The 17,373-nt window shown below is 42.7% G+C and overlaps 1 protein-coding gene across 1 annotated transcript in view; it reads left to right on the forward strand.

Annotated features, from left to right (window-relative positions):
* Window positions 1-17,065, forward strand: part of PHRF1 (PHD and ring finger domains 1) — a 51,152-nt gene extending 34,087 nt beyond the window's left edge. Inside the window, exons 12-18 of the mRNA XM_065403184.1 lie at window positions 899-1,018; window positions 4,011-4,165; window positions 5,865-8,663; window positions 10,005-10,081; window positions 10,726-10,986; window positions 12,697-12,825; window positions 16,099-17,065. Of these exons, the coding sequence (XP_065259256.1) occupies window positions 899-1,018; window positions 4,011-4,165; window positions 5,865-8,663; window positions 10,005-10,081; window positions 10,726-10,986; window positions 12,697-12,825; window positions 16,099-16,236 (3,679 nt within the window). The 3' untranslated portion in view covers window positions 16,237-17,065. The remainder of the gene's footprint in view (window positions 1-898; window positions 1,019-4,010; window positions 4,166-5,864; window positions 8,664-10,004; window positions 10,082-10,725; window positions 10,987-12,696; window positions 12,826-16,098) is intronic.
* Window positions 17,066-17,373: the final 308 nt, after the last annotated feature.

Genomic DNA, 17,373 nt, shown 5'->3' on the forward strand with positions numbered 1-17,373 from the left:
GGTCCCTGACTTTTACTAAAAATAATAGTGACAAAATCTTAGCCTTAGTCATAATATTTACCAGTAATATAAAACTACAGACCAAAAGATGACTAGTGGTTGTGCCCAATTTCAGACTTTTTAGAGGGGCCTGATTTTCAGAAATTGCTGAGTATATCCACCCTCTGAAAATTAGTGTCATGTTGGGCATACAAAAATCATTAGTCACTTTTGTCATTTGTGTGTGAAGCTACTTAAGTGTCTTTAGAATCTGATTCTTGTTAACTAACTAGTGATTGACTGTGATATTCTTTATTAAGAAGTAGTTAGCAAATTTTGGGGGGTATAATGATGCCAGTGCCTTAACTCTAAAAGCACAATGAATCTGTGGAGTTATATGGGTCTCTTCTCTCTCATTTCCCTTCAATTTTTAAACCTTGAATCAGAAGAAATCCCGCCAGATCTTGTCAAAATGCCACTTCTGAGTCACTTAATCTCATGAATAAATCTGAAACCCCTTTTTAAAGCTTAATCTTAAATTGAATAGCATATTTGACCATTGTCATTACAGGGATACTGCCTATTTGAAGACTAATATCTTTTAGAAAAGATTTAAAGACTGTTTCCAATAAGACACCTTCCCTTGAATAGCTCCCTAACTTTTGTAATTTTATAGTTACATTTACCTATATGTTTAAAAAAAAAAAAAAAAAATTCTTTCCTGTTGCAGTTTGGGACACCCATACAAACAAGTATAAAGAACTATTGTATGCAAAACGTTAGGAAAAAGGTTCCTCCCTTTATTTTGGTTATGTTCTTTCAGGTCTAGTAGCCTTCGCTGTGATGGCAAGAGTAGATAATTGTTTAAACAAGGGTTTTTAAGTTGACAGTTTCTCTTTGTGTTTGTTTGTGTCTGCAGTAATGAAGAGATTCCAGCCAACCCAGCTTCACCTGTGAGCGCCAAAAGGAGAATTCTTTCCCAGTCTGCATTAAGATCTCATCGGCCCGTGGCTAGACCCGTTTCTGTGGGACTTTCTGGGTAAGGCAGCCAAATTATTTTTTTTTTTTTATTGTATAAACCAGACATTATAGAAGGAATCTGGGTTATAAGATTGCGTGAGCTTTTCTGGGTATCCAGAATCAGAGCACATTTTGGCCCTTCTTGGGCAGTTACTAAGGAACTATAACTAAGGCTCCGTGTTTGTCATGGAGGTCACAGAAGTCATGAATGTGCCTGGTCTGGGGGCCACCTGAGCAGCTCAGGCAGCCCCCAGGTCAGGCGCACTGGCCGCTGCTGGGGCAATCTTGGGCCCTCTCTTTCCCCCCAGCAGCAGGAGTTTGGGTGTGGGGGAGCTCAGGGCTGAGGTTTGGGGTGCGGGGCAGTGCTTACTTCGGGGGGCTCCCCAAAAGGGCGACAGGAACTCCCCTCCCTCAGCTCCTAGCTCCACATGTTGTCGCTGCCTGCAGGCACCGCCCCTGCAGCTCACATTGGCCACGGTTCCCAGCCAATGGGAGCTGCAGACCTGGGGCTTGGGGTGGAGCGGAGGCAGCACATGGAGCTAGGAGCTGGGGTTGCTTCTCAGGAGTTGGGTAGGGAGCTTGCCCCAGCCCCACCAACCCTTCACCCCCACAAGCACCTGCGGCACCCCCCAGGCCGCAACGCTTCCCCCCCAGAGCACCCGGCATGCCCCACAGCTCCTGCTGTGTCCCCCTACCGTGCCCACCCAGCACCCACCACTTCTCCAGGGCCACCCTCCTAAGCCGCCCTCACCCCCCCTTTTAGTCAGAGGCATATAGTAAAAGTCATGGACAGGTCGTCACAGGCCGAGAATTTTTGTTTATTGCCTGTGACCTATCCATGATTTTTTAGTAAAAATACCTGTGACTAAAACATAGCCTTAACTATAACACAGTTTACACTAATAACAGTTCAATTAATGTAGTTACATTGAGACACCTGCAGTTGGGTGATTTTTTTTTTTTTCATATTTTTTTTTTTAAGGCACTTAGCCTTGTGCTTTAAACTCTGACATGCTTTCTTTGGCTGTATTTCCTCGTGATTCACTCTATCCCATTTTTACATCACCCTTGCTTGCTTCTCATTCAGTAGATCTAACTAACATATTGAAATTTGGAAGTTATTGTTCTTCTTGTTCTGACGTGGTCTGGCCATATTTTACTTTAAATGTTGCATTTTAAACATATGTCTGGGAACACTGAGCAACCCTGCAGTCTCTCTCAATTAAAAATTGTGTCTGAGAAGTGGTGTGCACCACAAAAAAGGATCCTCATATTGCACTTCAGAAGAGTGGGCACATAACTGGTTCTAAATAATGTGGTGCAACAAGCTGCATATAACCTGAGGAGGAGATCAGTAAACTAGCAGATGATTTGGGTGACTAATATGTTTCCTCTGCCATTTGGTAGAGTTTAGGAGGAGACTGAGGAATGAGTGTTCACTTTCAACCTCTGCTTATATATAGTGGGCAGTCAATGATTCAGCTTTCCTCTGTTCAAATAAGCAGCAGAATATTTGGGACAATATCCTTTTAATAAACTAAACAGGAATGGAATGCTGGAACTGGGACATTCCGTTGCAGTTGAATGGAGGAGTTGGCTGAAGGAAGTGCAGTGAGAGCTTCAGGATTCCAGTGTGTTGGTGGCTGGGGGGGACGGGACAGAGATGAGCGAATGTGGAGAGTCCAGGGACATATTAGGGGTGTGAGTGAAAGGAAAAAGGAGAGTAAAAAAAATCACTAGAGCAAGGAGAAAGCGAGTGTGGGGGAGAGAAGACGAAACACACACACACTCACACTAAGGGAGCTGCAGGTTGTCATCTCACTGCCCCGGTAGTATGATGGGTTTAAGAATAACGTGGTCGTGCCTCTTGGCTACTTGGTATTTTTCTCCACTTTCCCACCTCTCGTTTGGAGGAAGAGGTTTTGGGAAGTCTCAGTGATCCTGTGGGATGGCTTTGGGGGTAGCTTCTTGTTCAGAAGGCAGAATTACTTACCTGTAATTCAGCATCTCTGAAGACCTCACTTGACTGGATTACTGCTCATCTTCCCATCAGAGCTGGGAGGCAAACATTTTTACATTATGTGGTAGTTCTGTCATATAGGCATATACTTCTGGCATAAATAATACTTTAAAGGTTGGACTGTTGTTTGCTTTGTGTTCATCATGAACTGAAGTGGAGTGTCCCAAAAGGCACTGAGGCACTGGCACTTGGTCTGTCCTTCAGATATGCCTACTGGTGCCTCAGTGGGCCAATAATATTTGAGAGTTATGGAAGTTTTAGAAACAAGACCTAAGAGTGTAGGAATCAAGTAAAATGATGTCTCCAGAGGAGACAAAGTATAGGTAAGAAATTTCCCTAATGGTTAGGTAATGCATGGAGAGGGCTTAGTGTTGTCTATAATTGAGCCCATTAATATGGCTCTTGGGTTCCTTTACAATAGGTGCCCATAAACCACTAAGTTAACTTAAATAAATTCTTTGAGATAGTAAACTGGTAGAACTGCTGGAATGGGGAGGAAAGGTCGAGATAGACCAGACCAGCTATGATGGGAGATATGCTTATGGTAAACTTCAGAATGACACATTATGGTGCTTAAAAAAATTAATAAGGTCTTTATAAAAAATGTGTAGTTTTTCAAACAATTGAGTGACACTCCCAAGTAGTGTTGTTTCAGATGGCCACTGTGGTGGCTGAAGGCATTTGGCTTTAATTCTGATCTCATGCTGCACAGCATACCTAAGACATGCAGGTATCTGATATAACCACTTACTTTGCCATTGTATGGCACCAGTCCAGAGAGTAGGTATTTTGACCACCTCTCAGCAGAGGGAGGCAGAAGCTGAATGCCTTTTGTGAAGCCAACTCCTATAAAGGGAACTGTACTGGCTGAGCACACCATTCTTTTCCATGCACCCGATAGCTGATCTTAGTTTCATTGTAATATAATCGATTTGTGTAGTCCGAGAGCACTGTAAAGGTAAGGAAAATGTAACCCTTCTGTAACATGCAGGAGAAGTGTGCCTGTCTTGATTCCTGATCAAGAAACCGAAGCTCCCCCTGCGCCTGACCTGTTGGGAAGCATCCTGTCTGGACAGAGCCTCCTCATGATGAGTGGGTCTGATGTGGTCATCAACAGAGATGGCTCACTAACAGCAAAGAGGGCAGGTGAGGTTTTGGCTTCTCCGTTCTTAATTAACTGTTTGGTATTTAGTCACATGGGTCTCTATCCTGTAAACACTACATATGTGCTTAACTTTGAGCATATACATAAACGTTTACGGGATCAGGGCGGTAGGTACTAACTAGAGTAAAAATAGTAAGTTTTTGACATGTACACCCATGCTTCTGTTTTAATTGCATAGTGACAAGGTCATTGGAAGAACTGGTTTAATGGGAGGTGGTGGTTGTCACCTGTATAAGCAGGGCCCTACCAAATTCACAGTCCATTTTGGTCGATTTCACGGTCATAGGAATTTAATAATCGTAAATTTAATGATTTCAGCTATTTAAATCTGAAATTTCACGGTGTTGTAATTGTAGGGGTCCTGACCCAAAAAGGAGTTGTGTGTGTGGGTGGGTGGGTGGGGAGGGGGATCGCAAGGTTGTTGTAGGGGGTGTTGTGGTACTGCTACCCTTACTTCTGCGCTGCTGTTGGTGGTGGCGCTACCTTCATTGCTGGGCAGCTGGAGAGTGGTGGCTGCTGGCTGGGAGCCCAGCTCTGAAGGCAGAGCTGCTGCCAGCAGCAGCACAGAAGTAAGGATGGCATAGTATGGTACGGTATTGTCCCATACTTCTCCACAGCTGCCTGCAGAGCTGGGCCCTCAGTAAGCAGCCGCCAATCTCTGGCCGTCCAGCTCTGAAGGCAGCAGCACAGGAGTATGGGTGGCATGGTATGGTATTGCCAAACTTACTTCTGTGCTGCTGCTGGCAGGGCGCTGCCTTTAAAATTGGGCACCCAGCCAACAGCCACCGCTCTCTGGCTGCCCAACTTTGAAGGCAGCGCAGAAGTAAGGGTGGAACTACTGTGACTCTAAAATAACCTTGCAACCCCCTTCCCCCCCCTACAACTCCCTTTTGGGTCAGAACTCTCAATTTGAGAAATGCTGGTCTCCCCCTGTGAAATCTGTATAGTATGGGATAAAAGCACACACAAGGCCAGATTTCACAGTCCGTTACATGTTTTTCATGGCTGTGAATTTGGTAGGGCCCTATATATAAGTACTGCACTGTAGCTGTTTTGTCATTTGTCACAACTCTCAGTGAACTGGATGAAGCAAAGGGACCTTAAAACCCAATTTTCCTGGAATTTCACATGTTTACTGCCTTCTTATTTGTGAAATACATGGTGAATGGTATGAACAGACAGCTCAAAGTACAGCGATGAGGAGCTTGACAAGAAAATTAAATTAAATACTTGGTAGAGTAGGTGCTGTATTCATATATTCAGGTACATTCACTCTCCTGACTTAATCATTATTATCTTGGAAAATATCTGTTCATATTGAAATCTTAAACATAATTCTTAAAGCTAATTGTCCTTTAATTCCCCACATATCACTGTCCACATATGTTAATCAGTCTATGGCTAAAAGATTAGAAACAGTCTCATTATATGCCCTTTGGTGTTTCCAAGTGCACTTGCTACTCTACTAGTGATATTTGGTTGCCACAAAGACACCATTGTCCAACATAAGCCTTGAGCATTTGACTAAAATGGTACCGGGCTTGGTGGCTTGCTGTTGCCAAGGATGCTTCCACAGGCAAAAGTGGAAGATTAAGACTAGTACAGAGTAAATGCTCCTTTCATTTTGGAATAAGAGGAGTAAATGTTGAAAAGATTATCTTTTTCTTTTGTATGTTTTAGTTCCGTCACTGCAGAGAAACTCACTTAGTGACTTGAGAGTGGAAGATGGATTAGGAGAAAATCTTCAACCAAGTACATTGCACTCAGGGACCACAGCAAGCAGCTCCAGTGCAGAACCTTCAGTTTCGTTGGGGCTGAATCCTCACACCAGACCCACCTCATCAAGCTTATTTTCAACATCATCCTCATTAAGCAGGTTCAAGAAGGCAGAGAACCCCGCACAGACAACAGCGGGAAGAGCAGCTGTTAGATTAGAATATTCAATGACTCCTAGATCTGTTCAGACTCTCAGTGTGGCAAATCTGAGCAGACCTGGTCTAAAATCAGATGAAATGCCTAGATTTAATGGGGATTCTAAACATGCCGTGCCCTCTTCGAAACCCTTCAACAGTAACTCTAATTTGAGTTCAAAAAGTGTAGCTGTGAGACAGCTGCTAAAACCAGCAGCTCCCAAGAGGATTGATATCTCTGAGCTTCCCAGGATACCAAAGATTAAAAAGGAAATTGTCAGCAGGCATTCAGAATCAGAACCTTCAGGGAACCAAAGCTGTGACATCCCCAATTCCTGTATAACCCAGCTGACTGGCAAAGGGAGCACTAATCAGTCAGGCAAAGGGAGCAAGATGGAAAGCAACAAGTCAAATACCAAGGAATCTCAACAACAGACACACACAAGTGGAGGCTCTTTTTCCACAAATACAGGTGTCTATGGAAGTACAACACTGTTGGGGTCATCAAGGAGTAAAGGTGTAAGCTCTTCTTTTGAGAGCTTTAAGATTAATATCCCTGGAAATGCAGGGCATTCCAGCAGACTGTCTAATCCTGGGTTTTGTAATACCTTCCGCCCTGTAGACAACAAAGTTCAACAGAAAGAGAATCCTTCCCCTCTCTTCTCAATTAAAAAACCAAAGCAGATCAAAAGTGAAATATTATACGATCCCTTTGATCCAACAGGCTCAGATTCAAGTTCAACAAACAGCAGTCCTGAAAGGCTTGTCTCAGGAGTGCCGCTAACAAACTTCACCAGAACCATTTCGATTGAAAGTCCCAGAGTTCAAACATTTCAAACTGTACGTCGTTTTACCCCTTACACGGTAGAAAATATCTTTGGATCGGGTGCTGAATCATCTGATGTTCCATCAAGTAACACAGAGTCTCATGATGATGTGACAATAGAGGGTAGGATTGTGGAACAGATCTCCGATACTGAACAAGAGAAAATGGATGAGGAAGAATCGCAAAGCAGGCCCTGTACTTCATCTGCAGTCAAACGAACTTCTAACTTGGAGTATTTAGAAGAAGAAAGCAGAGAAAGTCCTAGTGTGTTCTTTGATGCAGAAGACCTACCTAGAGCTAATGTGAAGCTGGAGCCAGATAGCCCCTCTAGTAATGATGGGCAGCAAAAAATCCATAAAAGGGAACAAATGGAGAGAGAGTCACGTTCCCGATCCCGGTCAAACTCCAGCTCCCGAAGCCGGAAAAGATTGAAAAGAAAAAAGGCAGTTCTCAAAGAACATAAGAGAATCCCATCAAGGTCCAGGTCGAGAACACGCTCAAAGGAAAGAAGCTCCAGGTCCGCCTCTTGGTCAGCTGAAGAGGACTACAGCAAAATGCACAAATTGAAATCCAAGAACAGGCGGTCGTCTAGTGATCGTTCCAGTAGTCATGAACGATCAAAAAAAAAGAAAGCAAAGGATAAAACGAAAGACAAAAAATCAAAAGGTTCCTGGTCCAGGGACAGAAAGAAATCCAGGTCACGCTCAGGGAGTCCTGACAGCTCTTCTTTTGAGTTTTATGAAAGCCGAAAAAAGAAAAGGCGATCTGGCTCTCGATCAAGAGGAAGAGAGCGTTCCCGATCAAATAGCATTGAGAGAACTAAAAGGCGGAAGCACAGGAGAGACAAAAGCTATGAGAGATATGATAAAAAAGATGGTAGCTCAAGGCCAAGGGAGAGAAAGAGATCAAGATCCAGGTCGCGGGAAAGGAGAAAATGGAGATCTAGGTCGCCCTCTGTATCGAGGTCCAGGGAGCACAAAAGCACTAAATCTAGGGGGAAAAGGCCACGATCTAGATCACGCTCCAAGGAAAGAAAGCACAAGCCAAAAGAGGTGTCATCACTTCCTCCTCCAGAGAAGGATCAGAGGTCGTCAGATGACAATGTATCCAGTGTTTTTGTGCATTGTCATTCTTTGAAACAAGAGCTGGAAGAGCCAACGCCAGAAGATGTTTCCTTAAACCTCCAATCAGCCATCATACCTGAAAAGGAGACGCCGAGAGAGACTGCTGTACATCATGAAAATGCCCAAGAGAGTGCAGAGATGGAGCAAATTTCTGAGGATTTTACAAATGAAGCTGCCCCCCCGCTGCCAGAGAACACAAGTTTTCTTGCTTTACACGACAATATAGATGTTTCCCTTGAGAGGGAATTAATAGATGGGACTGATTCAGCTGTGGTTAGTAGCCACAATAGTGTGAACCTGGAGGAGACTACAACTAAAATAGAAGATATTGAAGAGTGTTCACCTCTAATAGAATCACCTCGAGAGAAGGAAGTTATTGTGCAGGATGAAAGTGAGGCAACACCAACCCAAAGCTTATCTGAAAATAAAGTTGCAGAGTGTGTGAAAGATGCTAATGATGAGTGTCCTGTGTTAGATAAAAAAGCCAATGATGTAAATAAACCTGAGCTGGAGGCAGTACCTCAGGGTCCTGTGTTGAAAGCTAAAGCACTTGTGAAAAGGGTTACATGGAATTTACAAGAGGAAGAAAGTGATGCATTGACTGCTGAAAAAACACCAAGTAAGTTTGTTGTTTGTTTTGCCAAAAAAAAAAAAAGTCATAACTAAGGATATGATTTGATCACAGATTCTGTGACTTTAACGGATCTCCTTGACTACTTCGGCTCGGGCTTCAGCCCCACCATGAACATACCATGATTTTGTACATTTTTACTATGACTTCTCTGGGAATTTTCCTAATTTTACTGTGACAAAATCATATCCATAATCATAATGCACTGAGTATGTTGTCTGTAAGGGACCGTGTCAGTGAAATAGAAAGCTGTCTCGCACTTCTGTAGTGAAACTCTGAAGAAAAGTCATTGTCATAACTGTGCATGTCTACCCTACAAGCAGCACAGCTGCAACTACACTGCATAGATAGTTGCTATAGCTATAGAAGGGTTTTTTCCATTGCTGTAGTAAATCCACCCTCTTGAGAAGCAGTAGCTAGGTAGTTGGAAGAATTCTTCCATCAGCCTGGCTGCATCTGCTTGGGGGGGCAGGGAGGAGGGGAGGGTTGGATTAATTACATCACACAAGGTGTGAAATTTTTCACAGCCCTGTGCGATGTAGCTGGGTCAATCTAATTTTTAGGTGCAGACCAGGTCTCTCATTGTCTAAAGTGACCAGTGGCACAAATAACTGCTCTTCACTCTTGTTAGCCCTGCAGAGCTAACACAGCGAAGAGGGATGTAACTGAATTTTGTTCCTTCTTGTGCATCAACTGAATTATTTGACAAGTTCCAATCAGTTATACTTGTGCAAACCCAGTAAAACAGTAGGCTTGCACAAGTGTCTCTTGGCTCGTAATTGAAAGGCAGTGAGATCGTTCAGGTGTAGCCACAGACCTTTGTCCTGCGGAGCCTTGGTGCTGGGTGTGATTGTGATGCAAAGAATCCAGCTGGACTCCGAGCCCAGGTTGAGTTTGCAAGACTGGAAGAAAAACCATCTTTTCACTTAGCACATGTGATATGGAAATCATTGAGACAATATGAACATAGGCCGTCCCTGTGAGGCTGTTAAACCTCTTTCAGAGGAGAACTGCATCCCAAACATCTTAATGGGGCATGATTTTCAAAAAGTGATGAGCAGCCTCTAAAATTCAGGTGTTTCAAGCTGGTCACCCAAAATCACGAGTTACTTTTGAAAAAGTGGGCTAGTGTGTGTAATCAGATTTTCTTTTTGCATCTGAAAATCCTCACTTAGCAGAAGTTGTGAAATATAAAATTAGTCACTGCACAGAATTCTTTCTTAGCCAATCACATTGCTAGATTTTTGCTTTTCTTACAGCTCACTTTGTACTTGTGATGCATTTGGGTTTATCACTGTTCTTAAATGCTTTTTTTCTTGGGAATTTTAGGGGTGCCATTTTACAAACTTCAGAGAGCAAAGGAAGGGGCCTGGAAAGCAGAGGACTTGAGCCAAACATTAAATCAGGTGCAGTTAAATGAGCCTCCTCCAACCAATTATATGATTCCTGAGCCTATGTTTCCTGATCTAGATTCCTCTCAGGTTGGTTCCCACTCCAAAAGTGAAGTGTCATGGAAGGCCATTCCACCTCATCCGTGACCTCGTTGTGCCCCGCCCCTTCCATTACAGAATTCTGCTCCTTCCTCTGCGTGTAGTACATTCCATACAGCCCATGCACTTCAGCAATCCACTAACTGCTTATTCCTTCAAACCGTCCTCACACTTAGATTAAAAATCAAAGTTCATTCCTTTACTTTGCAATATACTTATAGCTTCTGCTTTCCAGCATTTATTTGCCCCCCAAAATCTTGCTTTTGGGGAACAAATTGTCTTGCTGTAAAACCCAGCTTTTTGGCCGTGGTTCATACTATACATGCTTGTCCATCTGTGCTGCCCACCAGTGAGAAGTTGAGTAGGAGTAGTGCTGGCGGCTGGAACACAGAAGTCTTGCTGTGGCATGGAAACTTCTGCCCTTTTGACTTAAAGAAATGTTTAGCAGTAAGTCACTTCTCTGTTTCAGTGGGTAAAAGCTGCTTTTAAATTCCCTAAACTCTGCTTTTCTGCACTGTAATATCAAGAAGCGTTTGCCAAAGAGTGTCTCTATTTCACAGGTGTACAGTCAAAACATACCTTTGACACCACCTCTGCCCTCAAGCCTGCCACCCTATGCACCAGTCAGTCAGCCCACAGTTCAGTTTATAATGCAGGGGAGTCTTCCTCTGCTTGGCTGTGTGGCAGGACAGAGTTTGACTCCAGAGCCAGACAGCCTGGCTACGGCTTCTGAACCAGGAAATCAGACTGCTTCGGTTGGAGACGTGGAAGAGAAAATCAAAGCACCTAAACCTCCACTGGATAAAACAAAAAATGAAGAAGTGAGTGAAAGCCCTGATGTTAACATATATTCAGAGTTATGTACTCAGGCTGTGCCAATCCCACTGTGGCATTTGTGTGTTGTCATAAATCATGAGTAACACTTTCGTGGCTTGTCACTATAATCAGAAATGAGAGATGAATGAGATGTTTTGTTTAACTTGCTTTAGGGTCACAAATATTATTTCATGCCATGTGACTTCACTGTCCCTACTGCCACAGAGTGACTAACTTTGCTTTGGATCACTGTGCTACCAGTGGAACACTGGACCAAGCTCGTCTTTGGTTTATCTGGGTCTTCCTCTGTGTGACAACTCTTTTTTTTGTGTCAGACCCCTTCCTATGTCTCTGCCCTAGTTAGTTTCACTCTGCAGCTTCTGCTAGACCACAGGAGCAGACCTCTGTTGTAGCTGAATGCTCTTAGAAAGAGGAGGTGAGGCTCTTTTCTGCATAGCCATCTACCCCTCTCCCCTGCCCATCACAATGAAACTGATTAGGACTGCATCAAACCACCACAAGTGTGAAATTTCTCTACAGGGGAGTTTGAGTGCAATTTAAAACGTTAGGGATGCTTGACCCACTACCAAATGCCAAATGGTAAATTCCTGAAAGCCAGAATGTTCAAACTTGTATAAATACCTGAATTAATTCGCTTCTGTTTTGAAATGGACATAATTTGGGTACAGCAGAAGTCTATATACTTTTAGTTAGAGAATCATAGAAATGTAGAGCTGGAGTGGACTTCAGGAGGTTATCTAGTCCATCCCCCTTTGCTTAGGGACTTCAGGAGGTTACCTAGACCATCCCTGACAGGCAGTTTGTCTCATCTGTTCTTAAAAACCTCCAATGACAGAAATTCCACAGCCTCCTTCAGTAACTTATTCTAGTACTTAGCAGGAAAAACTTTCTAATACTAAGGATAACTATCTAACATAACCTAATTTCCTTTGCTGTAGATTAAGTTCATTACTTCTTGTCCTACCTGCATTATATCCACTGCTACTGCCTTGATGCTGAGTTGGGTTTCTTGATTATATTCACTATCTATCTTTGGGCCTGTAATAGTTATTAACACCTATGTGCAAGTCCTAAAAATCACTTTTACTATATCTACTGCTGGGTCCATAAAAAAATGGCTTACTAGCACTGAAAATCCATGACTGAACAGCAATTTTTATGTAGTGTGAATTCAGTTACAACAGAAGAATTGTAAGCTGCTTTTGATGTGTTTTGTAATACTTTATCTTGGAGATCTCTCTACTACCCATCTTTTCTGTGTAATGTTAGAGCTATCTGAAGTTGAAGTATTATCTTCCCAGCTGTGATTTGCCTTCATAAACAATCTCAGAGCCTTTTAGGTACTCTTTTTATCAGTGGATGATGCTTCACATTCAAGGCTGCTGGATTAGGGAGGTTAGTCCAAAAAAATTAATAAACAAGTGAATTGAGGAATGACTGTCAAAATACAGTAGAACCCTCATTTTTCTCAGAGTAATTTAGCACTGAGCAGGGATTCACTGGAGCAGGAATTGTAGTTTGCTCAACGTGTGACTTTCATTCTAGTTCACTATAAGTGGGTTTCACTTCACTTGTAACTCTTTAAGTCTTGAAATAAATCTTCACTTTGTCAGCTGACTTTTTAAATAGGGCTGGACTCAGGAGGCTGCTTACAGATAATCTTGGGTTACTCATTCTTCATTTTTGCTTTGTAGTATATGAAGAAACTCCACATGCAGGAGAGGGCTGTGGAAGAAGTGAAACTTGCCATTAAGCCCTTTTACCAGAAGAGGGAGATTACCAAGGAGGAATACAAAGATATTCTCCGAAAAGCAGTACAAAAGGTAAAAAAAGGAAATGTTGACTTTTAAAACAGAAGGGGAACTGCGGACAGTTAGGTGTCAAAGCTTGGATTACATTTATAAGCTCTTGTAGTTTCATGCTGTAACAGAGTGGCAGATTCTAGAACTCTGCATGGGATCTTGCAGAGCTTTAACATAAGAACTAGGTGTTTTAGGCAGGGCTGATAAAATCACCTATTATTAAAGTTCTCTGACACTTCCTATTTTAATACCCTGTTTTTCGGTTGCTAATAACTTTGCCAAGCTTTAACTGGTTGGGCTGAGATTTTCCATGTTGGGAGTCTGCCTCAGGCTGAATTTTCTTAGGAAAATTTCAGCCAAAACAGTCTCATTTCCAAGAATGAGCTAGGGAAGTATACGTTGTTTTTCTCCTGCTAAATTCTGTGATCTTTTCTTGGAACAGCTCATGTCCCCAAGCTTTGGAGCAGGGACTTGAAATTTGGCAGGAGGTGGCCTTTGCGTCAAGGATGTGCCTTTTGCCATCTCCCTGAAAATCTGCCCAAGTTGTAAGCCTTTGAAAAATTGCAGTTCACGCATACTTGGATTTCTTTAGTTTTAGCTTCTAAAATGGAAGAATATTCTAACTTCACTGAGCTCATTTGAGCCTTTCTCCGCCTCTTAGTGCTGACCAGGCTGCGCATGCACCATCCCCACAGAGCGGCTGAGCATGCTCACTCCAGCCCAGGGCTCCAGGGGCAAAGTCAGACTTTCCTTGAAATGGTTGCTCCCAACTGCTCTGGGGTGGGCGGGGCATTGGCAGTGAGAGCAGGGAGCCTGTCTCTTCTGCACTCTCAATGACCCCTCCCTGCTGGCATCCATGTAACTTGTCTGATTCAAATGCAGAGGGAATAAAAACTGGACTGGGGGAGAGCAAGGTTAGATTCAGGCTTGGAGTCTGAGACTGGGAGGGAATGGGTGGGGGAGAAAAATTGGCAGAGGCTGGGAAGAGACTGAGATTGGGAGCTGCAGGGGAGGTTAGGCTGAGACTGGTTGGGCAAGGAGACAGATTTGAAACCAGGGGGAGGGAGACTAGAACTAGGAGCTAATGAGGGAAATGGAGGGGTGGAGAACAAGAGTTGGGGGTGGACATTGATATTGGATGAGGAGACTGGGCTGGCTAGGCTGGGCAAGGAGCCAGGGATGGTGTAGGCAAAAGGAGGCTGAAATTGAATAAGGAGAATGACTGTGAGTGGGAGTCAGTGAGGAGGAAGCGGGAGAGAGTGGACGAGAAACTGGGAGGAGGGAACTGTGAGAGGGAGAGACTGGCAGTGTGTGGGAGAGATTGGGATTTAGGGAGCCTGGAGGGGGTTACTAGGATCGATGGGGCAAGGAGACTGGGGACTGATGAGTGGAACTGTAGATTGGGGGGAAAAGGCTAATGGTACTGGGATAAGGAGCCAGGGATATGTAAGAAACTGGACTGGGACAGGGCAGAAGGGATCAAGCTTGCAGGGAAACAAGCAAAATAGTCTGTGCCTACTAGATGATCCCTCCAGATTCTGGAATAGAATCAGAGATTCTTGAGTCTCGCCATTCCTCTGCTGTCAGCAAATATCAGTGAATCCTACTGGCACTGTATGTGTCTCATCCTAGGTCCCCATAGAGGATGACAACTTACTACTATCAGGTAGTCTATTAGGTCTGTGCAGTTGATGCAAAGGTTTTAACCCTGCTGTTGACCTATGGGGGTGTGTACATGATGCCACGTAATTGAATTTCTATACTTTCAATTTGCTTTGTTGAAAAACCTAGGAAATTACACACAGACTACATTTTAAAAAAACATTAAGGTTGGAAAGTCAAGTACTCAGTTAGGAAATGCCAGAATTTAGGTTGCTTGTGCAATCTGAATTCTGCCCTTTTGTGTGTATTCATTATGATGCAGTCTTTAATTACATGATCATGCAGTACAGTGCTCAGTTCTTGAGCAGCTTTTAATATTTTGTTTTATGCTTACTGTTCTGTGTGTGGCTTTAGGCCTTATTTGTTGCTCACTAATCAAATTCTTCTTCCAAGACACAATTATTAATTTCCTCATGGGCTTTAATGGCGTTCATTACAATAGTATCCAAGTGCTTCACAAATATTATCTTCATAATACCTCTGTGTGGTGGTGAGTGGTATTATCCCCATTTTGCAGATAGGCAACTGTGGCACGAGAAGCCAAAAGAATCCACTATTTTGAGTGCCCAATTTGAGAAACCTAGGAGCTGATTTTTCAGAGTTCTTAGCCTTATATAGCACTTCATACATTCAAAGCACAGCTCCTGTTGACTTCATGCTCAGCACTTCTGCAAGTCAGCTACTCCGAAATTAAGGAACACATAATTATAGATCACCTGTGAAAAGTTTGGTTTAAGTGACTTGCCCAGCATTACATAGAAACTCTATGGCAGAGTCAGGGATGGAATCCAATTCTCTAAGGTAGCATTCAACTGCCTTAACCACGAGACTGTCCTTCCTCTTCCTGCAATCTCCTGACTCCTTCATTGCACACATTCCAACTTCTGCAAAAATTTAAGCTGGGGGTCCTACAGACAACAGGCTGCTTCTCTACACAACCCTGATTCATTGCTAGAGCAGATCCATCCTGCTCCCTGAATGAGGCAGGAGGCCTGTGGAACATACAATATGTGGATCATGAGTTTAAAGACCGTATCAAATGCATAAACACAAGGGGGCTGAATTAAGGTTGCACAGGCAACCTGAATTCTGGCATTTCCTAACTTTTGAGCGTTTGACTTTGCAACTGTAAAATGTTCTTTTAAATGTAGCTTTTTGTGTTTTTATTTTGGGTCACTCTGAGTCAGGATTTTGAATTCTGCATAGACATGCAGAGATTTTTGCCAAGCCACTTTGACATTATGTCCAATAAGCTTCATTGTAGGTACATAAGAGGAGTCAAAGTCTTTCTGAAATGATGAGAATCATGCTCCAGTGACAGAAATCCTCCAGGGAAAACTCAGAGGAGCCCTTTCTGCAGAGCAAGCTTAGACTGACATCTGTGTTCTGTTATGGTTGAGTTACCACTAAAGCCAGCTAAAGGATAGACTTGGAGTGCACACAGTGCTATATGGTGTCTGCTCACATGTTAATTTTTATGCTTTTTATTAGCTAGTCTTTCATACTACACAACGAATGCATAATTGGGAAAGCATGTCTGAAGTACAAGTGGTAGTTTGACACCTGTTTCTCACCCTTCTGGACACTTGTAACAATATTTATTAACTGAATGACCTGTTTTTTGCTCTCTAGATTTGTCATAGCAAAAGTGGAGAAATCAATCCTATGAAGGTGGCCAATTTGGTAAAGGCATATGTTGAGAAATATAAACATATGAGGAAACACAAGAAGACAGACACTGAAGAAGATCTGCACGAAATGGAGAATTGAAGTAAGACCCATCATGAGACAAATTGGGGTTATTCTGGCCAAGGACATTATTCTGGAGGGAATAAATAGTCTGCAGTTGCATCTCATTGAAAAGAAGACGTAAAGAAGCTGGATGTAATAGGATTTGTCTGCCGAAGGAAGCTTGAATTGTTTTCCACGTGGGAATAGAATTTCTTGTCTTGAATGAACTACAGTTGTAGATCCAAACGACATAAATCAAATGCCCCCAAACCAGCAGCATAGTTCAGCGGAGACTTAGAAAATATTAAACTTTGGGAGCTCTCAAGTTGCTACAGTTTTTAGGGTTTACTTTGATCACATTTTTGGTCTGTGCACCTGTCTTGCTAACAGTTTAAAACTGGACACCATTTTTATATTCAGTACATAAAGAGAGATACTGTTTCCATTGTGTTATTTATCAAACTATGGATTGTCTTTAAAAACTTCTCATACGTTGATTTAATACTTGAAATGTGGTATTTTTAGCCTGCTCGATGGTGAGTGAAACTTTGACTCGCTCTCAGTCGTACAGGAGTTGCAAAAGTGAGCTAACCTTTATAAATTGTCTTCAGAAAACACTGCTCAAGATGTGGCATTTATTTACATTCTGTTGAAGTATCTTGTTAATGAGAATCTTAATTTTTTTGAAGGGGGGGCAGATTATGTTGCAATTTTGTAAATAATGTGCCGATGGTTGTTTTTGCGTTTTACTAAACTGCCTTTCAGAGAAAACAAAGAGTAAAGATTGTGAATTTTTCAATAACAAGCTTGAGGAATGAGAGGGAACGATGTACAAATCAGAAATGTGACAGAATTTATAAAGTTATTTTGAATGGTTTTAGCCATACAGAAAGTGTCATTTATTTGTCCTTATCCTTGCATCTTACTCTTTCAGTAGCTATTCTGTATAAATCTCCACTCTTGGGTCTTAAATAGAGCCTGGGGTATCCTTTTAAGGCCTGGCCTACATCTAAATATTAGATTGACCCAGCTACATCACTCAGGGCTGTGAAACATTTCATACCATCTGCAAAGTAGTTAGGTTTGCCTAACCCTTTGTGTGGCTATGGATAGTTTGACGGAAGAATTCTTCTGTTAACCTAGCTACCACCTCTTGGAGAGGTGGAATACCTATAT

The sequence above is a fragment of the Emys orbicularis genome, chromosome 4, assembly GCF_028017835.1.
Source record: "Emys orbicularis isolate rEmyOrb1 chromosome 4, rEmyOrb1.hap1, whole genome shotgun sequence".
Lineage (NCBI taxonomy): Eukaryota > Metazoa > Chordata > Testudines > Emydidae > Emys > Emys orbicularis.